The sequence below is a fragment of the Megalobrama amblycephala genome, linkage group LG22, assembly GCF_018812025.1.
Source record: "Megalobrama amblycephala isolate DHTTF-2021 linkage group LG22, ASM1881202v1, whole genome shotgun sequence".
In the NCBI taxonomy this organism is placed as follows: domain Eukaryota; kingdom Metazoa; phylum Chordata; class Actinopteri; order Cypriniformes; family Xenocyprididae; genus Megalobrama; species Megalobrama amblycephala.
The window spans coordinates 859,890-884,695 of record NC_063065.1 but is presented as its reverse complement, the minus strand read 5'-3'; the positions used below and the strand labels follow the sequence as shown (position 1 = coordinate 884,695).

Genomic DNA, 24,806 nt, shown 5'->3' with positions numbered 1-24,806 from the left:
TAATGCGCAAAATTGGACTATCGCATAAAACGTTTGCGAATAAAGCACAGTTTCCATTCAGTGAGTTGAAGACAACAAAATCATCACTTCCTGATAAATCAGCGTTAAATATCACTAAGAAAATTAGAAGAAACCACTTTATATAATAGTTTTTGAATATAATAAATTGCATAAAATACAATAAACATGACTTTTTTGTTGCACATTGATGTATTTATTCGATAAATGTATTTCCATCATAGTTTACGTGCATTTTTCTTATTGGATAAAATGTTTATCCGAATCAATTTACATTTTTTAATTTTTTTTTAAATTTATGTGCATCTTGGTGTTTCCTTCCAACGTTTTTTTAACGCCGTATCACAAAATGCACATAAAAATAGGTGGATGGAAACAGCTATCAAAGCATTATTTTGCTATGAGAAAGAGACGTCCTTTCTTGAATTGCATGTTCGTGCATTTTGGGGGCGGAGCTATGAAGGGAGGGGCGTGTTTGTTTCTCAGAAATTGCTTACTGTGCCTTTAAGAGTTAATAACTAATATTAACCATCAGGAAAAAGAAAAAAAACTGCCTTTGGCTGAAATAATTACTGTCATTAAAACTAAGTAAAAAAAAAAAAACTGACAGGATCAAATTATTCAGTGAAAACAATTGTAAAAAACACTTTTTTTGAGTCTGTCCATGTTGTATTTTTTGCTATGAGCATGCCGCCCACAGCTCAGTTTTCAGATGAAAAGCATGAACTCACATGCATGTTTACCAGAAATATTGTACCACTTAAAGATCCACCTTATTTTGTAAAGCAAACATAAATAAATAACTGGAAGAGGATGACACTGGAAGCCAGACACATTCAATTTAAAATGGCTGCGCCTGCTCTTACGTTAAAAATAGGATGGATAACATGCAACACAACAGATTACTTAAAAATAGTGCCACTGCACCCCATCCAGGGATATTTAGCTGAAAGGCGACACTAATTAATGACCCTCAGGAGTAAACAAGCACGCTGCAGAATACTTAAAGCTCAGCTGCAGGGATCTGTGCGTTACGTCACAACAGCTGGAGCAGGTGCCGCTTCCGCTCACGTCACGCCGGACACCAGCTGCACTCACCCATTTATTAACCGCGGACTTTGTGGTGGAAACCCAGATGGCCGAATGCGGATCAGCTGACCTGTCCAGCTCCATCTGAAAGACACCGAAGCACACATTCACACTTCAGTAACTTTACCTTACTCTCTATTACCTGGTCATTGTCCACAGCTGCTGAAAATGTTTTTAAAAGTGCACTCTATTGCATTTCACGATCGCACCTTCAACACAGGCGCTTTCTCCTCGCAGATCAGCACACGGATATCTGGATTGCGCAGGTCAGTGCAGTATATCTTCCGGTCGCGGCCCCCGGAGTAAACGTGCGTAAAGGCCTCGTTGACCTGCAGCGCCCAGACGCCCTCGTCATGAACGCGGTACGTGGCGATACACCTCTGCTGACCCAGAGACCACAGCCGGATCGTCCCGTCCGAACTCCCTGAAAGACACTGAACAAACAAAAACGAGAAAGAAAGTTGGATTATAGGACAGTCATTTAGAGGCGTTTAACCCTTCAAAAGTCAATAAGATTGGTGTTTGTTCTTGCAAAACTCAAGACACGTAAAATCAGATTTGATCTGAAATTCCATGGATTTCATCTCAAGACGAAAGCAAGGAACAAATCGGGAGTCAAAAAAACGGACCTCTTATGCGTACGCCAATTGAAGAACATGCATAGATTTTTGCATTTATATTTATATTATACAGTACAGTCCAAAAGTTTGGAACCACTAAGATTTTTAATGTTTTTAAAAGAAGTTTCGTCTGCTCACCAAGGCTACATTTATTTAATTAAAAATACAGTAAAAAACAGTAATATTGTGAAATATTATTACAATTTAAAATAACTGTTTTCTATTTGAATATATTTGACAAAGTAATTTATTCCTGTGATCAAAGCTGAATTTTCAGCATCGTTACTCCAGTCTTCAGTGTCACATGATCCTTCAGAAATCATTCTAATATGCTGATTTGCTGCTCAATAGTTGTGTACTTTTTTTTTTTCAGGATTCCTTGATGAATAGAAAGTTCAAAAGAACAGCATTTATCTGAAATACAAAGCTTCTGTAGCATTATACACTACCGTTCAAAAGTTTGGGGTCAGTAAGAATTTTTATTTTTATTTTTTTGAAAAGAAATTAAAGAAATTAATACTTTTATTCAGCAAGGATGCATTAAATCAATCAAAAGTGACAGTAAAGACATTTATAATGTTACAAAAGATTAGATTTCAGATAAACACTGTTCTTTTGAACTTTCTATTCATCAAATAATCCTGAAAAAAAATATTGTACACAAATATTTTGTACAATTGTACACATTAAATGTTTCTTGCGCAGCAGATCAGCATATTAGAATGATTTCTGAAGGATCATGTGACACTGAAGACTGGAGTAATGATGCTGAAAATTCAGCTTTGCATCACAGGAATAAATTACTTTGTGAAATATATTCAAATAGAAATGTAATAATATTTCACAATATTACTGTTTTTTACTGTATTTTTAATTAAATAAATGTAGCCTTGGTGAGCAGACGAAACTTCTTTTAAAAACATTAAAAATCTTAGTGGTTCCAAACTTTTGGACTGTACTGTATATATATATATATATATATATATATATATATATATATATATATATATATATATATATATATATATATATATATATATATATATATATATATATATACATACACACACACACACACACACACACACACACCAGTAATTAAAATTATCCAACATCGTTTATTAAAATGTAAAAATAAATAGACAATCATAATATGCATTTATATTATTATATGCATAAATGAGAAACTGCTTTGTGATAATTACATCACTGAAACTAATTCATTAATTAAAAATATTAAATTATTATTAATTAATATATATGATGAGATACATGCTGAAGCTCTATACTTATTGTTAGGGGTTTGTAAAAATATTATAGTAATATTATTGAGTGTTAGATATTTAAATATTAACAAAATATTACAAAAATACTGTAATGCTTATTCAATTTCTTAGTGACACACAGAACCTCAGTGAGGGGTTAAAATGAGGGGCTAATAATTAAATTAAATCATAAAAAATGTAAAATTAAATTATAAGAAATATTTTAAAAATACAATAATTCATGAACAAAATATTTTATTTGTTTACCTGTGTCACGTAACCAACATCAGAGAACCGTGAACGTGTTGTTAAACTATTAAAATATTAAAGGATTAGTCCACTTTCAAATTAAAATGTCCTGATAATTTACTCACCCTCATGTCATCCAAGATGTCTTTCTTTCTTCAGTGGAAAAGAAATGAAGGTTTTTGATGAAAACATTCCAGGATTTTTCTCCATATAGTGGACTTCAATGGGCACCAAACGGTTGAAGGTCAAAATTACAGTTTCAGTGCAGCTTCAAAGAGCTTTAAACGATACCAGACGAGGAATAAGAGTCTTATCTAGAGAAAAATACAACTGTATATGCTTTATAAACACAAATTATCGCCTTGATCTCCTATTCAACTTACAGAAAAAAAACGGAACTTCCGCTCGTTCCGTAAGTAGAATAGGGAAGGCGTAGGACATACAGCGTAAGCGTTTTGGAGAATACGGAAATGCGGTTTTGACACCTTTTCGACTGAAGAAAGAAAGACATGAACATCTTGGATGACATGGATGTGAGTAAATTAATCAGGAAAAGTTTATTTGAAAGTGAACTAATCCTTTAACTTGAATTATAAGGGGGACTAATATTTTAGCACGTCTTCATCTAACCTGAGTTCCATCTCTGTTCAGCAGCAGTGATTTGACGTTGTCTGTGTGTCCTTTCAGTTTCATTAGTTTGGCACATGTGCGCGGGTCCCACACTCTCAGAACCTGACGCAAGAAAAACAAATCAATGAAATGAAGACAAAGTGAAAGTATCGCCGTCAGAAAGATACTCAGACTGTCTGATATCAATAACAAGGACCTGAAAGTCTATATATTGATATATTATTGCATCTCCACAGCCCAGGTCTATCACTCTATACAGACAACATGTAGTGAAAATTAACTTTATTTACTCTCTTTATATGTCCCTGGTCTCGCTGTGCATGATCTTCCTCAAAAAAGACTCTGAAATATCCAGTCAAATCTCTATTTCTGCCATGCATTTATCACTAAAATTGGTTTCACTCACAAATGTCACATCATGGAAGTTAAATGTATTGTGAACCTTTTCAGTGGATCCCGACACTATAACCGTCCCCATCTGATTCATGGCCAAACTGTAGATGGAGTCCTTGTTCCCGCTGAGAGAAGACGCTGTACAACACAAAGCAAAAGATTCACACGCTGTATTTATCTTTTACACTAATTTAAGTGCAGGATTTATTTCTTTAATATAGATTTTGGGTCTAATGATAAAAAGTGTGACTTATTTCATCTATTGTTTGGATTGTAATCGCAATAGATCAGTGGTTCCCAACCTTTTCCACCTCGCGGCCAAAACCAAGCAAGTTTCCGAATTTTAACGGACCCGACTATTTGTGTGAAAATTGCCATTATTTTTATTCACCCTCAAGTTGTTCCAAACCTGTATAAATTTATTTATTCTTTCGGCAGAACAAATAAATTTATACAAGCTGAGTAAAAGCTGACAATTTTCATTTTTGGGTGAACTATCCCTTTAATCAATGAAGCTGTCGACACTGCACAATAAATCTCTTTACATTGTGAAAATGAGAGGATTTGCGAGCTTAACTCTAGCGCTTTGAGCGGTGAGTGGATTCTGACTAACTTAAACGCCTCTGATTGGCCACTGCGTTCAAGAACTCAACAGATACGTCTGTGATTGGCTACATTGCAAAAGCACGTTGCATATAGAAACATTTGATGCTCTGCTGAAGATTTATCCTTACTTGTAGATGAAGAAACATCTGCATTTGTCCTTTTCAGCGACCCTGTTGATAACCATTCATCCATGTTTAAATCTGTTGTAGCCTACAATAACTGTATGCAGCAAAAGTATGGTGGTTTATTCTAAACACAACCCAGCAGCAAGCTTAAATAGTGAATACACAGTAATAGTTATTTTTTGTTATTTCATTATATATTGAATTATTATAGACATTTAAGAGTAAATGGCGGACCCCCCCTGCAATATCGTCGCGACCCACAGGTTGAAAACCACTGCAATAAGACTAATAATTGATCATTTTGTCATAACACTTTACAATAAGGTTTCATTTGTTAACATAAGCTGAAAAAATGAACAATACTTTAACATTTCATAAATTTAATAACATTTTTAGAATCAAAAGTTGTATGTTAGTTATTGCACTGTGAACTAACATGAACAATAAATATTTTTAACTAACATTAACAAAGATTAATTAATGCTGTAAAACACAGCTCATGTTAGCTAATGCATTAACTAATGTTAACAAATAAGAAATGATTGTAAAGTGTTACCGCCATTATAATATCAAAATGTAGAATTTTTTTTGGTTCTTCATATCAGTTATTAGACACTTAAATATAATAATCTGTATTGTTATTGAGCAAAAGTCACCCTGTAATTTGAATCAGAGTAATTGAGGACTCACTAGTGACAGTGTTATTGGAAGCGGTCAGTGCTGTGAGTGTGTTCACATCCCAGAGGAAGATCTGTCTGTCCAGCCCGGCCGAAGCCACCAGCTCTTTGTCTTTAGCATATGCCAATGCTTTCACATAGTCCTACAAAAACACAGAAAAATATTAAAGAAAAAATTACTTAAAAATTATGTAAAGTAGAAAAACAGATATAATGCACACATCAATGTAGAAAAAAATAAAACACATTTTTTCAAAAGCTATTTTAATACTTACGGATGCTTGTTTCCACCAGGGAATAAAAAAATAATACAAAATATTTGGGACTTTTTATCTCACAATTGCAAGTTATAAAGATATAAACTTGCAATTCTGACCTAATTTTTTTCTTTTTTTGAGTTATAAAGTCTGAATTGCAAGATATAAACTCCTGAAATTATTTTCATCTGAGATATAAATTCATAAGTTATAAAGCATGAATTCTGAGAAACAAATATGCTAATTTTTTAATATTTCTTTTTTTCTCTGCAATTGCGAGTTATAAAGTCAAAATTGCAAAAATTGCAAAAAAAAATTCAGCTCATAATTCTCCGTTTTCTCTCGCAATTGCAAGTTAATATATTACAAAATTCTTTTTATCTGAGATATAAATTCGCAATTCTGCCTTTTTTCTCCAAACATTTTCTTTTTCCTCTTGCAATTGCGAGTTATAGTCTGAATTGCGAAAAATAAACGTGCAAATTATTTTTTTTTTCTCAGAATTTATATCCTGAGTTTATATTAAAAAAATTAAAATTCAGACAAATTATTTTCTTCCCTCGTATTTGCGAGTTATAAAGTCAGAATTGCGCAATTCTGAGAAAAAAAGTCAGCTCACTTAAATTTCTCGCAATTGTGATTTTATATCTTGAAATTCTAAATAAACTCACAATTCTGACTTTTTTCTTAGAATTTTTGCTTTTTTCCCCTCGCATTTGCGAGTTATAAATTCCGAATTGCGAGATATAAACTCCTGAAATTATTTTCATCTGAGATATAAACTCGTAAGTTATAAAGTCCAAATTTGGAGAAAAACTTGCTAACTTTTTTCTCTACAATTGCGAGTTATAAAGTCAAAATTGCAAAAAAAAAAAGTCAGCTCACAATTCTCTATATTCTCTCGCAATTACAAGTTAATATATTGCAAAAAAAATTTTATCCGAGATATAAACTCGCAATTCTGCCTCTTTTCTACAAACTTTTTCTTTTTCCTCTCACAATTGCGAGTTATAGTCTGAATTGCGAAAAATAAACGTGCAAATTCTTTTTTTCCCCTCAGAATTTATATCCTGAGTTTATAATCCGAAATTAAAAAAATTAAAATCCCGACACAATTTTTTTTCTTTTCCCTCGTATTTGCGACTAATAGTCAGCATTGCGCAATTCTGAGAAAAATGTCAGCTCACACTTTTCAATTTTTTCTTGCAATTGTGAGTTTATATCTTGAAATTCTAAAACTCGCAATTCTACCTTTTTTCTTAGAATTTTTGCTTTTTTCCCCTCGCATTTGCAAGTTATAAAGTCTGAATTGCGCGATATAAACTCACAATTCTAATTTTTTTTCACATAATTTTATAACACTTTTTTCTTAGATTTTTTTTGCGAGAAATTGCGAGAAAAAAGTCAGAATTGTCAGATACTTTTTTTATTCGGTGGTGGAAACAAGCTTTCATATATACTAGAAACTCTTTGCATTATATTAAAAAAAAAAAAGAAAAAATGGGCTGCAAACCAACGCATAGCAGCAGAAATAAAGATATCTTCAGGATGCTACCCATGTGACCATGCTGATGGGTAGGGAAAAAATTATTAAGATAAATGATTAAGGATATCTACACAATAAGGAGGCAGTGTTTGCTGAATATTTATACTTATATGAATCATTGCATTACTTTTTTCATGGATCTTGAATGTTTTGGCTATTCCATCATTCAAAAATCATATAAATTGCCTTTGAAGTCTCAGCTCAGGATATTCACTAATGAAGGGTTTGGGACATGTGTATAACAATCAACATGATGTCCTTTTCCTGCATCTCTGGAGTCATTAGTCACATGACCGTACCTTGTGCGTTCGCAGTGTTGACATGCAGAAGCCCTTATGTGCGTTCCAGACCTTCACTGTAGTGTCTGATGACGCTGATATCACTGCAGAGACAACAGACGAATGTATATCTGTGCTGTATACAAACAACAACGGCTCTGCACATGTCTGACACTCACGTGTTTTGCCATTGCAGCACAGGACGATGTCATTGACCCAGTCTGTGTGGTGCTCCATCGATGCAATGTACGGATCCTGCTGCAAGACATGCAGGCAAGAGCATTACAACGGTCCAGGGGAGACTTGCTCTCTGAACTGTGTTGAGATCACATCTACAGCTTTACCTTGTGCTGGTTGACACTCCATATCCTGATGATGGAGTCTCGTCCGGCGGTGAAGAGCCGGTTAAGAGCTGGATCCAGCTGTAGTGCGTTGACTCCATTACGGTTATATTTCTCCACCTCATCTCTGATCACATATGACACCTGCAACACACACATGCAGAATTAGACAATGAAGAAAGCAATGTCGGAAGAGAAAAGTATCTATACAGTAGGGCTGTGCGATTAATCGTAACTGATTTTTAATTCGATTTTGGCTTCCATCGATTATGAAAACAAGATAATCGAGGTAAAATGATTATTGTGTCGCTGCCTCATTCAGAGGTGTGCTTTCGTTCCTCCCTAAGCCAAACTTAACATCCAAATCAGCTGAATAAGTGAGCGTTGTAAAATGCAGTCTACTCTTGCTAAACTGCGTGTTTGTTATTAAACAGTATTATTAAAAGCGCATTAAGCCACAAAATAGACCCTGTTCCCAAGGCGGCTTTCTGTGCGCGCGCTCAGGGTCAGAGCCGTACGTGGATAAGCAAATGGGCTTCGGATACGCGCCCAAAAGCATTCACACAAAAATGGGGAGTATTCACGAGTATTTATGTCTTAAGTAAACGTACACAGTTGAGAAAGAAAACACGTGTGTAACAGTATATTGAATCCGTGCGTTAGCTCTTAAAGTGACAGAATCTCCCATGATTCTGAACATGTAATTTACTAGGACTGTGTATTGCCAAGAATCTGTCGATACGATACGCATCACGATACAGGGGTTACGATACGATATATTGTGATATATTGTGATACTGTAAGAAAGATGATATATTGCGATTTTTTTTTTTTTTTAGAAAGAGGATCTAATTTTAGAAAGAACACTCCACTACATGCATAAAACTTGACAAACAACTTTATTTTATTTAATCGATACAGTATCATTTGCATTTATATCACTTTATAACATTTTGTGCAATCTAAGGGAAAATAGTAAAGTGACTGCAGGATTCTTTAGGTGTATGTTTTAAAGGTTCACAGCAGGCTATATTAGTTTTTAATTTCTAAACTATTTAACAACTAGTCCATAGTCCATTTCATGACTGAATGTCTGTTCTATATATATATAAAGGTACCTTGAGCGTCTTGTGAGCTGGGTTTGCTAGTGCTAATGCTAGCAATGCACCTTGCGCATCTCCGGCTACGCGTCAGTTTACGTTCTGAGATAACGCTGACATCTAGCGGTTGGGTTTTATACAGTCTGTGGTTTAAACCGAACACAAAGCCACAGATCTTGGATGTAAGTAAGTAAATAAATAATTAAATAAATAAATATCAATACAGTGTTTTTGAGAATCGATATAGTATCGCCAAACATAATATCGCAATATTCACGTGTGTCGATATTTTCTTACACCCCTATAATTTACTAGAGGTTCTGACAACATGTTAATTGCAGCAGTCTATATAAAATGTTAAATTTGAATGAATTATGTAAATAAATAAAAAACTGGGTTGAGTGAATGATTCAATGACTCATTCATAAAGACTTGTTTCATTACTGGATGAATCGGTGTTTTTGAACAAATGTCTTGAATTAATGATTTAGTGACAAATACATTTAACAGTCACTTGTTGTCGCCACCTACTGGTGTGAAGATGTAATCGATACTATTGTTATATGAAGCATCAAGCTACTTACAAAATGTGATTTGCTCCATTTTGATCACTTCTGTAGATATCAGTTTATTTCCGAACTATAAACTATAAACAGCCTATTATACCATCATTAATGATAATCAAACAATAAAAGACAAAAGGAAAATTCACTCACTGATCTTGACTGAATAACTTAAGCAGCTTTAATAAGGATTAATCCATATTTAATGTGTACAGTACGACTATATGCAGTGTTATTTTACATTGGATTATTCAATTTTTTTTGTTGTAAACTATTATTTATATGAATATTACTGTTAGTACATCTTCGTGAAAAACTTAAATCACTGTTTATTTAATTTTTTTGTGATTAATTTCTTTGTTCTTATTGTATTGCTGACTGTTTACTTGTCTTACGTAATTATTTTGGAGGACCTTTTTCTTATATTAGCTAACCTAGTATTAGTTTTCGCTTAAGAATTGATAATTGTGAAATTTCTCTGATATTTAAAATGACTCATATCATGAAATAAGACTTTGATCACATCGCCCAACAATAATAGTGTAATTGTGATTTCAATAGACCAAAAATAAGCCCTATTATACAGTACACATTTTCATTAGTCATGGTACAATAAATCAAAAGTGCTCTTAATACACTGTTTTAGAGTCACTTACGATTCAATATTGTTAAATATAGTATTACTATAATTTCATGTTAATATCAATCTTGTTTCATAAGACGATGGACAGCTGAGTTTTCCCAAATTTTTTTGTTCTTACAAAATTAACTTTATATGAAGTAGTTACAAAAGAAGCGCAAGACTGAGGCAAAATATATAAATAAAAGGTGAGCATGATGATAATGCGTTCAAATGAGGGCACATGAATATATAATACAGCCTATACATGCCATCTGAAAATTACACTTAAGACAAGACTTGAGGTCATTTTATATCCTTTTTTCCACTTAATTTATACATCACATGACAATAAAATAAAACTAATGTTTTGTTTGCAAAGCATTAAACACCTTCATGACAAACACATGTAAAATATAGTGATATTCATGCTCATAATATGACTTCAGAGGTACATATGTTCTTTATGAATGTGTTGATTTGTTTGTGCTTATGGGCATATGAATGGTAACCACGTGACTATATATGTTCAGTGTGCTATGCGCTTATGTAGTTAGTATGCATATGCCCATATGTTAATGTATGAAAGGATTATTATTGTCATGACATGACGTGACCTTTTAGAATCCGAAATCTGGCTAAACATTTCCATTTTCAGCCCATAATGATTATTTAAACCCCGACCCATCGAGTTCATATCATCATAAGTTGCAGCAAGCAGTCCATACACACTTAGTATGCAGCATTCTTAGACACTTGACTCAAAACGCCCCCAAAATTGCAGTCTGATAGGCAACACACTAGATTTTGAGACACAGCCTGGCCTCCACCTCCCTCTGCGCCACACAAATCCTCACATCCGCGTTTAAATCAGCCGCTACAACAGCGATCTACAGCCTGAACACTGCTATCATCGCACAAACAGCACACGCACAGCACAAGCACACACGCGAGTGTGAAACATTCACCTGCACTTTCCTGCGCCCCGCTGCATTCTGCCTGTGATGCGTCGCCATCTTACATGTTGACGCCGTGACGCCACTTCCGTCACGCCAAGAAGAGCCGCCAGCGCGGCGCGCGCTCGAGGCGGGAGCGTGATGTATGAGTAAAAAAATATAAATAAATGCCAGAACATTCACAGTGATTCTTAATTTGATGTTATTTCATAATATAGTATTGGAAACATTCATGTTTTGCTTTATTTAAAAAATAAATACATAAAAACGCAATATGTAGGGCAGTGGAATGGGGAAAACGCAATAAAATTTGATTTAATAAAAAGTGATCATCTTTTAACATGTTTACATAGATAAACTATGAAAGCCCATTTTCGCCACATAAGACAAAAATATTTATCATAAAAATAAAATAAAAAATAGTATCATAATTATGATGTAATAAGTCAAAATTGACCTTAAGTGATACCAAGTCATAATATTGACTTTTAATGTAATTAAAACCTAATTTATGATTAAAAAGTAGAAATTATGACAAAAAGTCAGTAATGACATATTCAGTCCTAATTTTGACTTTTTATGTCATATAAAATCAAATCAAAATGTATGACATTAAAAAGTCGAAATTATGACAAAAAGTCATAATAATGACATACTAAGTCATAATTTTAGCTTTTTATGCCATAAAATCAAATTTATGAGATTAGACAATCGAAACTATGACAAAAAGTCATAGCCTAATAATGACATACTATTAAAGTCATAATTTTGGCTTTTTATGTCATACAAAAGTTAATTTGTGATTAAAAAGTAGAAATTATGACAAAAAGTCAATACTAAGTCCTAATTTTGACTTTTTTATGTCATAAAAAATCAAAAAGTATGAGATTAAAAAGTCGAAATTATGAAAAACTTCATAAAAATGACATACCAAATCAACATTTTGACTTTATGTCATAAAAAAATCTAATTTATGAGATTAAAAAGTCGAAATTATGGCAAAAAGTCACAATAATGACTTACTAAGTCATAATTTTGACTCTTTTATGCCATGAAAATCTAATTTATGAGATTAAAAAATCGAAATTATGGCAAAAAGTCATAATGATGACTTACTAAATCAACATTTTGACTCTTTTATGCCATGAAAATCTAATTTATGAGATTAAAAAATCGAAATTATGGCAAAAAGTCATAACAATGACATACTAAGTCAAAATGTTGACTCTTTTATGGCATGAAAATCTACTTTATGATTTTAAAAAGTCGAAATTATGTCAAAAAGTCATAACAATGACTTACTGAGTCAAAATTTTGACTCTTTTATGCCATGAAAATCTAATTCATGATATTAAAAAATCGAAATTATGGCAAAAAGTCATAATAATGACTTACTAAGTCAAAATTTTGACTCTTTTATGCCATGAAAATCTAATTTATGAGATTAAAAAGTCGAAATTATGGCAAAAGTCAAATAATGACATACTAAGTCAACATTTTGACTCTTTTATGCCATGAAAATCTAATTTATGAGATATAAAAGTCAATATTATGACAAAAAAGTCATAATAATGACATACTAAGTCCTAATTTTGATTTTTAATCTAATAAAAATCTAATTTGACAAAAAAAAAAAAAAAAAATGACAAAAGGTGACAAAATGACATACTAAGTCATCATTTTGACGTGTCATTAAAAAAAATCTAATTTATGAAATAAAAAGTCTTTCTATGTCATAATTTCGACTTTTAGGTCATAATTATGATGTTTTTTCCCCTTATGTGGCAGATATGGAAATATTGCAGCACAGTCGAACGCAAAGAACTGCCCCTTTATATTCAATAAAACTCACATCTCAACACTGAGTATTTCAACTATTAATTCTTTTATTAATCTGATATTCGAAATAAACAGCATGCATAAGATCACTCAGTGGATTTGTGAAACACAAGTGTCCTGCAAGACTTTCTCTGACCAATAGATGGAGATACAAACTCATATTCCACACCATTCTCACTCCTCTCAGGTGAGCAAACTTCATTAATAATCACATATTTATTTACATATTCGACAAGTATCTCCATCTCCAGTCCATATGCGTGAGATAAATCCACAATGCATGATGGATGCATTTTCCTACATTTAACTACAGAACGCATTCTCGTGCAAATAAATTTTAGCTTTAACACCCAAATCCTGAACACAACACGCATCTGTTCTTCCCTCCAGCCTACATTACAAAACCCAAAGCAACCCATATGACAAAACATGATGCACTTTATTCACTTTTTGGCCAAACAAACTGTGTTTTAAAGCGGTAGAAGCAGATGGTGTTCGTGAAGGAGGCGGAACATCTGAACATCTGAGCTGCTGCTGCTGCTGCTGCTCTCAGATCAGTTCAGACTGTGAAGCACATCAACATACAGGAGAATCAGCTCTGCTTTTCCAACACTTCATGAGCCTCTGTGTGTTCACTGGGAACTGAGGATCAATGGATGAGGTGAAGAGGGAATTTAATGCTCTTTGGATTCACTTCACACTGAACTTGGAACATTAAATGCGCAACTTGATTTTGCATGCTGGGGATTTTCGTCATGGCTTTCCTGTGGCTCTTTCTGTTGATCAGAGGAAATGTGTGAAGACTTTCACAAGCGAAGTTTCACATGTAAGTGGTCGCCTTTTATTATATATATTTTGATACAGACATTTAGCCTATGCATGAATGCAAAAAAAAGTTTTATTATTCATCGATCGCGATTCATTGGAAGTCAAGGCAAGTCACCTTTATTTATTGTGTCAAATCAGCTTTAGATTATCAAATTATCTAATTATCAAAGACAACGCGACGCGACAAATCAGATTTTTATGGGAAGCGGCTTGAAATGGTTGTTGCGTCTGGTTTTGTTTAATGACAACATTCTGTAATTGTATGTTTTTATTAAAAGTATATTAGGGGAAAAGGTGGATATTTAAGGATGTTTGTGATTTTGTTGATTTCTAATGACGCAATTTAAAGATATATACTTTAACACAATAGCGCGCTCGTCTTAATCACATCAGATCCGATTTCTGTTCGCTGTCAGCTCGTGTGTGTGTGTGTGTGTGTGTGTGTTTACAGGAACATGAACAGGTGTGTGAATGTCGCTTTTTTTTAGCGTCTCGCGCCTGTGCGCGATTCTGTTTTTAAGAATACAGTGAAGTTAAAAGTAGTTAAACTTTTAAAAAGCTCTTGATTTTAGTTCATATTTTTAATTTCAAATTTAAAATAAAATAATTTAAAATAAAAAAAATAACGTTAAGAAGAAAACGCTCTTGGTGTATTTAAAGGTCAAAAACGCGCCTTTTTCACCAGCGCGCGAAATCTTCGCGCTCTTGTCCAAGGTGCTGAAAACACACTGAGGTAAAAAAAATCTCACACGACACCCATTTATATGTTTAATTCGACTAATAGTACAAGTAAGAGACTAAAACATGAATTCGTGTCGATAAAAAGTGAAATCGTGTCGATGTTGTGAAGTAAAACTAAACAACAACAGCGCTGACCACGAAATATCTACAATCGTAATTACATACTTAATGCAATTTAGGTCAAACGAATGATTATTATAAATAATCAAAGGTATATGTTACTGTATGGATCTATTCCCTGATCTACATGAAAAATAGTAGTGATTTGAACCATACTTTTGAATCAATTTGTTGTAGTTGCTGTGGTAATATAGGCTAACAACTATAGAAATATAAACAAACAAGTTTTCTACAACTATAGGGTATATTATACTACAATACACTACAGTTTACTGTAGTAAAAACTACAGTATTTATTACAGTTGATCAGTTCACTATAGTTAAAGTGTTGTAAATACTATAATATATACAGTATACTACAATTTACTATAGTATGGTTCAAAAACACTATAAATTACTATAGTAGCCTATTTTTTCATGTGGGTGGGTACAATGAGATGACATTATTCTACTCACCCTTATACCATCGAACATTAAAAGGAAATTTAAGTGTAAAAGCATTAACAAAATTACAAAAGATCATGAATAACCCCTGATTATTTCCGTAGCAATATGATGGACGTGTTAAATATCACTGTAGAAAAAACACTATAGTGTTTTTGAACAATACTATAGTAAAGTACTTGGATTAATTTGTTGTGGTATTTCTATAGTTGCTGTGGTAATATAACAACTATAGTAATATAAACAAATTACTTCACCCAATACTGTACTAAGTTTTCTACAACTATACTACAATAAACTACAGTTTACTGTTAGTAAAAACTACAGTATTAGTTTATCAGTTCACTATGCTGTAGCATTCATTAACAAAGTGTTGTAAATACTATAATATATACAGTATACTACAATTTACTATAGTATGGTTCAAAAACACTATAAATTACTATAGTATGTCAACATAATGTAATACTTTTTGAATAATGTTATCAAAGTCTAGTGTGTGTGTGTGTGTGTGTGTGTGTGTGTGTGTGTGTGAGATTGTGTATGTGTTTGTTTCTGTGTGTGTGTGTGTGTGAGCTGGGATGAATAAACAGGAAGTGATCGTAACAGAGACAGCAATGATGTGATAATTCTCAGTGATATAATAGTTATTTGCATTTATTCAAAGGCCGTGTTGAGAATCATTACTCATGCCACATCACTCTAATTATGACAAACTGGGAGTCATCTGTCATATTGTCGATCGGTGATGTATGATCTCTGGGGATCTTGTTCTGATTGGCTGAGACTGACTGTGATTAAAAACACTATTGCTAATAGAATTGATCAGGAACTCTTTAAGGGATTAGTTCACTTTCAAACTAAAATTTCCTGATAATTTACTCACCCTCATGTCATCCAAGATGTTCATGTCTTTATTTCTTCAGTCAAAAAGAAATGAAGGTTTTTGATGAAAACATTCCAGGATTATTCTCCATATAGTGGACTTCAATGGACCCCAAATGGTTGAAGGTCAAAATTACAGTTTCAGTGCAGCTTCAAAGAGTTCTACACAATCCCAGACAAGGAATAAGAGTCTTATCTAGAGAAACCATCACTCATTTTCTAATTTTTTTTTTAAATTTTATACATTTTAACCATAAATGCTCATCTTGAACTAGCTCGCTTCTTCTTCTCTATTTGAATTCCAGCAGTGTAGACACTGCTAAGTGTTTTACTGCCCTCCTCAGGTCAAAGTTTGAACTAATTTTTATATACTTGCACTAGCATATTGAATATGACAATTTAGTTCAAGCTTTGACCTGTGGAGGGCAGTAAAACACTTAGCAATGTCTACACTGCTGGAATTCAAATAGAGAAGAAGAAGCGAGCTAGTTCAAGATGAGCATTTATGGTTAAAATGTATAAAATTTTTTTTTTTTTTTTAGAAAATGAGTGATGGTTTCTCTAGATAAGACCCTTATTCCTCGTCTGGGATCATGTAGAGCTCTTTGAAGCTGCACTGAAACTGTAATTTGGACCTTCAACCGTTTGGGCTCCATTGAAGTCCACTATAAGGAGAAAAATCCTGAAATATTTTCCTCAAAAACCTTAATTTCTTGAATTTACATTAACATCTTGGATGACATGGGGGTGAGTAAATTATCAGGAAATTTTAATTTGAAAGTGAACTAATCCTTTAATACAAGCAAAACATAGTATAGGCTTGTTTAATTGGTCTTGATGTCTTGATTTCGAGAAGCAGTGATCGTGGACGCTGTGTGGCTGTAGCAGCAGCCCTGACCTTGGAATCATTATTTGTTTTGCCACTCATAATTTATTTGTGACAAGTGGCCTATGGCCTCATCTATTCTCATCTAAGCAATCTGAGACAGTTTCTGTCCCCTGTGTAGATGCACACTGTTTCATATTTTGTGTCTTCCATAACCCAGCTTGACTTCAATACATCCACTTTATTCCACTATTATGAAAACAATGACAAGCAATATTTCATGTTGACATAATTTGGCCGAGTTACCGAACCTGGATCTCCGAGAGCTCCAGCACACTGGGGCAGAGTTTTTGTCTGTCACTGAGCCAAATTTAACAGGTCTGTCATTAGATCAGCTCAGAGTGAAGCCATTAATGGGACGCATGCTTGAAACTATACATTAGCACCGCTGTTGGTCTACACTGCCACCGCTGCTCGTTTGACCTCATGATAAACAGTTATCAGCTGCTGGGGGTCGGGGAGGTTGTGTAAGCTGTCAGCAGATCTTTCTTCTTCCCCCGGAGCTGAAAATGGATTAGCAGCAGAAGATCCTGTACAGGGGAAATACAGAGCTGGAGCAATTAATGGATAAGTGACAAGATGATGCACTTTACTCCGAGGATAGGGCTATGCAACATGGCTAAAAAATATCTATATTTAAACATTTTCAGTCTTATGAAAAAAAGAAGAGAAAATATATCAATACACACATATTCAGCCTTTTAAAAAATATATAAAAATTACATATATATCATTTTAATATAACTAATTTATATTTTAGTTACAAAATACATTTTCATATATATATATATATATATATATATATATATATATATATATAAATTTGTATTTTGAATAAATGTGCATATATAATTTTATATTTGATACATGCATATATATATATATATATATATATATATATTATTCATTTATATGTTAATATATATAGCATTTTCAGCCTTTTGAAAAACGTATAATTTAATATAACTAATATATGTTTTAGTCACAAAATACATTATATATATAAAAATTATATTGTGTATATATATGCATATATAGTTTTCTATTTTTTCTATGCATATATACATTTTCATTTATATGTTAATATATATAGCATTTTCAGCCTTTTGAAAAAAAAATTTTTTTATTATAACTAATATATATTTTAATCACACAATTCAAGATATATATATATATATATATATATATATATATATATGAAAATTGTATTGTGTATATATGTGCATATATATAGTTTTATATTATTTCTATGCATGTATATATATATATATATTTTTATTTTTATTTTTTTTTTTATTTATTTTTTTTTTTAAGTAAACATTCTGATCATTGCTCCCAGTTCAACATCGTCAAAAATCTTGTTAAAATTTAATTTAGTTACAATAAAATCCAGTCACTTGCCCTGTTTAGACAGTCAAACAGAACTGTAAACAGACCCTTTTCCTTGTGGTCAAAACACTTGTTGTGTCATTTAGACCATTGTGACCTTTGCCCCTTGGCCGGTCAAAAAATGACCCATTAAAGTGACCCGTATTGAAGCTCCAAGGACAGCTGTGCACCTACCGCAGTGTAATTGTTGTGTCATTTGTTTGTGTCATCACAAAACAGACACTTGATGAGTAACCTTCATGCCCACCTTCTCTGAAAATGACCTGCGGTGTCCAGGGATTTGTAACCCGGTTTAAGTTTAGTTGCTGGACCGTTTGTATCCATGCGCACCGAGGGAAAAAACCCACATTAGCGAATGGCCGCCCACTAATCTGGGCTTTGAATGAATCCTCAAGGGAATGTGGACCTGCTGTAAAACCCCTTTCATTGATTAGGTCGTTCCAGCGCTTTCCTGCTCAGGTCAGAATCACACTTCAGACGGATCAAGCAGGATCTAAACAGTCTGCAGAAACTCAGTGAATCTCAGGAAAACTCCTGCTCGTGTCATATTTCACCTCAGAATGCCTTGAGATAAACATAATATTTGTCAGGATATATATATATAAAAAACCTGCAGCTGTAATTCGCCTTTTTTTTTGCCAATATACATATGATGTTGGGAAAACGTTACTTTTCAGGAAATGGAAAAAACATTGCATTTTTAATAATAATGAAACACCATGTTGTCAAAGTTGATATTGTGGCTTTATATATGGTCAGACATTTGGCATGTGTCATTATATTATTAAAATTTTACCAAAATCAAGCTCAAATTGAGGTTTTTGACCAGAGAATTTAAGACATACGTGTTTTATCCGTCATTAGAACGGCCACAGCTGAGGCAGTAAGTGCATCGCATTACATTTTCATCAACTTACAGGTTATTAAGTTTACTGTAGCTATATGTGGGCGCTCAATTTCATCTGTCATTTGGGCAAAATCTCGTGTGATTAAAGACGAAGTGCTTCGTGTAAGCTATTTAAGACAGTATTGGCCGTGACTCGACTAAGACAGTCTTCTCTCCTCCTCAAATACATAAAACATCAACCTTTATATATAAACAGTGTTTCTTGAGTAAAGAAAACACTGTACTTATTCAAAGGACCAGTTCTTTATTTACCATTGCATTGCAAACAAGCACAGACGTTCAAAACTGCATTTGGAACTTCAGTCACAATAGAGGTGGGTGGAGTTATGAGGTTTGATTGACAGTTTGAGGAGCCAATGGAGTTTTTAAAATACTTTTAACTGGTTAAATATTTGCAAAACCCACAGACAGATGTAAAGGGTGACCAATGGTTTTGGCCTGACAGTATATATACTAGATTATATATATTCTGAAATAATACATTCTGATCATTGCTCCCAGTTTAAAATGTTCAAATATCTTGTTAAAACTAAATCTAGTTACAATAAAATCTAGTCACTTGCCCTGTTTAGTCAGTCAAACAGTTCAGAACTGTAAACAGACCCTTTTACAAGAGGTCAATACACTTGTGTCATTTAGGCAATTGTGACCTTTGACCCTTGACCCATTAAAGCGACAAGAACAGCTGTACCTACTGCAGCACAATTGTTGTGTCATTTGAAATAGTGCTAACACTTTATTTTACAGTGTCATTGTTACACATGTTACATGTAGTTACTAACTATAAATTATGCATATTTACATGCAACTAACCCTAAACCAAACCAAACCCTAATCCTAAACCTACTATAGGATGATACTATAGATGAACTGCAGTACTTAAATGTATAATTATATTGTAAGGACACCTTAAAATAAAGTGTAACCGAAATAATTTGTAGTTTGATGAAGTGTTAAATAAAGCCTGCTTTAGGATTTTTGGCATGACATTATTTTCATGACAATAGTCCCATAATTATGGATTTAAAAAAAAAAAATCTCATTACATTACATTAGTTAACATTGGTTAATGCATTAATATGAACAGTGTGCAATGCATTTGTTATAGCATTTATTAATTTTTGTTAACACTAGTCTATAAAAATACAACACAACTTTTGATTTGAATAATGTATTGTTAAATGTGAAAATTAACATGAACTAAGTATGATAACTCAGAGTAAACTAATAAAACTTATTGTAAAGATATATAATGCTGAGCTTATTTGAATTTATTCTGAATTTTAGGATGAGTAATGAGTACATTTTATGATTAAATGTGCTTAACTGTTATTAAACCCCTTCTTCTTTTCTGATTTTGGGGTGAAATATGAAATCTTCATCGATAGAAAGTATCTCCATCAAAACGACACTTGAGCTGCTGGTTTAACCTGTCCTTGAACCAGCGTTTCTTAGCGGTGAACTCGAGGAAAAAGGTTCACGCTACTCTTTGGCATAAAAGATTTGCAGCTTTGCTCCAGATAAATCACTGTTACAAGGTTGTAATTTGGGGGGTTTCTGCGTGTCAGGTGTCAGATGTCTTATCATGGCTGCTGTCACACCAAACTGAGGTGAAACGGCGTACTGTACGCTGAACCCCGGTCCGTCTTTAATGGGCTCTTCCTGCGCTGTCTTTGGAGAAAATGCAGCGAGCCATTAGCGTAATGCACAGACTGCATAATGCGATCATCTGTGTAACTGGAACTTAACCGATGTGTGATTCATGTTTCATATAGCGAGAACCGGGCTGCTGTTTAACGTGTGTAGTCATGCAGTGGGCGGCAGGACGTATGCGGCGCAGGTCCTCAGTCCCGTTCCAGTGATTTCAGAATGAAAATCTGAGACTCTAATGACTATTTGTGGCAGATATACCATCACAGATGACCCCATGCGGGTCAGATTCACAGAATCTGTCATGACGATGCAGGACCAGTCAGAATTTTTCCCGTGTGACATTATTTTCATGACTGTAATGCAAGAATCTCATTAAAAAACTAACTCTCTTTACTGTGATGCAGAAAAATAATGGTACGTCACTTAAATTGTGTCAGTAATAATTTTAATTAATAATCAAGGCGATTGTATTCTGGTTTAACCAAAAATAATCATTGTATTACAGAATCTCTTAAATTGTGGTAATACGCTCTAAAAATGCTGGGTTAAAAACAACCCAAGTTGGGTTGAAAATGGACAAACCCAGTGGTTGGGTTAAATGTTTGCCCAAGCGTGCTGGGTAGTTTTATTTAACTCAACTATTGTTTAAAAATTACTGTATGTCTGGATTAAAATGAACCCAAAATATGTTGGAAATTAAAAATCAGACACATAATTACTAGAGGCAACAATAATAATCAAAAGGTGAACATTTATTAATAAGCAATTTAAGAAATGTTTATTGTTTAATTATTATTCATTAAACATATTAATAAATGTTAATTTCCAACCTATTTTGGGTTCATTTTAAGCAAGCAATACTGTAATTTTTAAACAATAGTTGAGTTAAATAAAACTACCCAGCAGGCTGTGCAAACATTTAACCCAACCCAACCACTGGGTTTGTCCATATTTAACCCAACTTGGGTTGTTTTTAACCCAGCATTTTTTAGAGTGCAATAATTTCTAGTTAATTATATAATAATGTATTATGGCAATATTGTTATATTGCCTTGATTTAACTCTAAAAAATGCTGGGTTAAAAACAACCCAAGCAATTGGGTTGTTTTGACCCAGTGGTTGGGTTAAATGTTTGCCCAACATGCTGGGCAGCTTTATTTAACCCAAATATTGTTTAAAAATTACTGTATGGCTGGTTTAAAATGAACAAAATATTTGAAATTAAAAATCGACACATAATTAACTAGAGGCAACAATAATAATCAAAAGGTGAACATTTATTAATAAGCAATTTAAGTAAATGTTTATTGTTTAATTATTATTATTAATTGTTGCCTCTAGTAATTAAGTGTCTGATTTTTAATTTCCAACATATTTTGGGTTCATTTTAATCCAGCCATATAGTAATTTTTAAACAATAGTTGAGTTCAATAAAACTACCCAGCAGGTTGAGTCAAACATTTAACCCAACCACTGGGTTTGTCCATATTTAACCCAACTTGGGTTGTTTTTAACCCAGCATTTTTTAGAGTGTAATAATTTCTAGTTAATTATATAATAATGTATTATGGCAATATTGTTATATTGCCTTGATTTAATACTGGTTTAACCAAAGATAATCATTCACTCTAAAAAATGCTGGGTCAAAAACAACCCAAGTTGAGTTGAAAATGGACAAACCCAGTGATCGGGTTGTTTTGACCCAGTAGTTGGGTTAAATGTTTGTCCTACATGCTGGGCAGTTTTATTTAACCCAAATATTGTTTAAAAATTACTGTATGGCTGCTTTAAAATGAACCCAAAATATGTTAGAAATTAATGTTTATTAATATGTTTAATAAATGGACATTTATTAATATGTTTAATTAATAACAATAAACATTTAGTAAATTGCTTATTAATAAATGTTCACCTTTTGATTATTATTGTTGCCTCTAGTAATTAAGTGTCTGATTTTTAATTTCCAACATATTTTGGGTTCATTTTAATCCAGCCATACAGTAATTTTTAAACAATAGTTGAGTTAAATAAAACTACCCAGCATGTTGTGCAAACATTTAACCCAACCACTGGGTCAAAACACTGGGTTTGTCCATTTTCAACCCAACTTGGGTTGTTTTTGACCCAGCATTTTTTAGAGTGTTGTTTTACATAATCTCTTAAATTGCGGTAATAATATTTTCTTAACTTATTTTGGCAATATTGACTGTTTCCAGTTTTAACCCATAAAAATATATTAAAAAATCTTTTAGAAGCAGCATTAAGAATGAACATTAAAGAAAAGTTCAACAGTGTTTAGACACAAAAATGTGCTTAATTGTGATAAAAAATAAAAAAGTAACATCACAATATTCCTCATTTAAATAATTCCTGCCCAGGGCATATATGCAAAATAAAGGGGCGGGGCTTGGTTGAGTTAGTAGTGTGTTATGATAAGGGGCGGGGCATTTCCCAAACACCAATCACAACACACTGCTCCAGCTGACCAATCAGAGCACATTGTGCTTTTCAGAAGGAGGGGCTTCATAGAGACAGGAACTAAACAGAGCGTTACTGACAGACTGGGAAGAGAGGAGCTGCAACAATGAGGAAAATAATCAATATTCAATCTAGTAGAGACAAAAACAACATCAAGACTTTGTAAAATGCCAAATATAATATTTTTGTGTCGAAATGTGACCTTCACTTATGCATGTGTACAGGACTTACTTTGAAAGCTTGTCCTTTTTCTTGAAAGCATCTGATTGTCACACTTGTATCATTTAAAGTAACATTTTTTAAATGGCAGTATCATCATCATCATAATCAGAGAGACACACAGGTTACAGAATGGAGAATTTCTGTGAATTTGGAAGAACCCTTTATGCACTGACCTCCGCAGATTGGTTTCGGATGCTCTTTTGTGTCGAGCTATTATTGGCAAACATTTCAGATGCATTCAGAATCACACACACATTGATTCTGGCAAGCGTCGGGTGCGATGTTGGCCAAAGCTCAAAGGAAAACCCAACCATCATACTTTTAGTTCTGTTACAGTCCAATAGCATGTTACTGCTTTCCCATTTTAAACAAAGCTTGAGGGCTTTAGCCTGGCAGACACTGATACCACAGCCCTAAACTTTGACAAAAATAGTGCAGTGATGTACGCACACGTGTTTGTGTTTGTCCGTGCGTATGTTTGCGTGAGCAAGAGAAAGAAGCAATTTGGAAGAGTCTGTTTGCACGGTGTTCATTCATACCTAGTCATTAAAAGCAATAGGATTCATTTAGTATGTTTTCAAAGCTCTCTTTGTTTAGTAGTTGTTCTTAGAAATCTATGCATTGAGCACGTCAGGTCTTTTCAGACTGGTGCAAATAAAACAGATGGACAGGTGGAGGGACAGAGCATCCCATTTCTTTACTCAACCAATGAGAATAATTACAGTGCCGTTTGGTTCACGGGATGCAGAAAGTGACATGGTGTTGAAGGCGAAGCTCAAATAAGATTAATCTAAGTGGGTCGCGGCAGTCCGACGCTCTCCCTGTGCTGAAGCCGGACTCGGGAAACGAGAAAATCAATCCAAAAATGATTAAACTGATAATTTCTGGATGAAGCTACCAAAATTGGGATTGATGGTCAGGACGGTTTTTATTACACGTGCGCCTGCTTGCTTTGGTAGAACGGTAAGAATATCCTCATGTTAATATCATTCCGTTTGACTGATAATGTGATTTTTAGTTAGTAAATGACAAATAAACTTGGTAAATTGTCTCAGGAGTTCACACAAGCCACATTTTTCTTC

The 24,806-nt window shown here is 33.5% G+C and overlaps 2 protein-coding genes across 5 annotated transcripts in view; one reads left to right on the top strand and one right to left on the bottom strand.

The window, feature by feature from the left end:
- The window catches only part of wdr48a (WD repeat domain 48a), a 19,023-nt gene extending 7,539 nt beyond the window's left edge, over positions 1-11,484 (bottom strand). Inside the window, exons 1-10 of one of the 4 annotated variants that reach the window (XM_048174612.1) lie at positions 11,345-11,484; positions 8,098-8,238; positions 7,933-8,011; positions 7,775-7,857; positions 5,686-5,815; positions 4,999-5,040; positions 4,314-4,402; positions 3,872-3,973; positions 1,317-1,541; positions 1,117-1,191 (exon numbers count right to left, since the gene is read on the bottom strand). In XM_048174612.1, coding sequence (XP_048030569.1) covers positions 1,117-1,191; positions 1,317-1,541; positions 3,872-3,973; positions 4,314-4,402; positions 4,999-5,040; positions 5,686-5,815; positions 7,775-7,857; positions 7,933-8,011; positions 8,098-8,238; positions 11,345-11,392 — 1,014 coding nt within the window. In that variant the 5' untranslated portion in view covers positions 11,393-11,484. The remainder of the gene's footprint in view (positions 1-1,116; positions 1,192-1,316; positions 1,542-3,871; positions 3,974-4,313; positions 4,403-4,998; positions 5,041-5,685; positions 5,816-7,774; positions 7,858-7,932; positions 8,012-8,097; positions 8,239-11,344) is intronic. The other 3 variants (XM_048174613.1, XM_048174614.1, XM_048174615.1) reach the window with 3 other exon arrangements.
- Positions 11,485-13,304: 1,820 nt separating this feature from the next.
- The window catches only part of scn5lab (sodium channel, voltage gated, type V-like, alpha b), a 168,522-nt gene continuing 157,020 nt past the window's right edge, over positions 13,305-24,806 (top strand). The window contains 1 exon segment of the mRNA XM_048174687.1: positions 13,305-13,997. The gene's annotated coding sequence lies outside the window, so the exon portion shown is untranslated.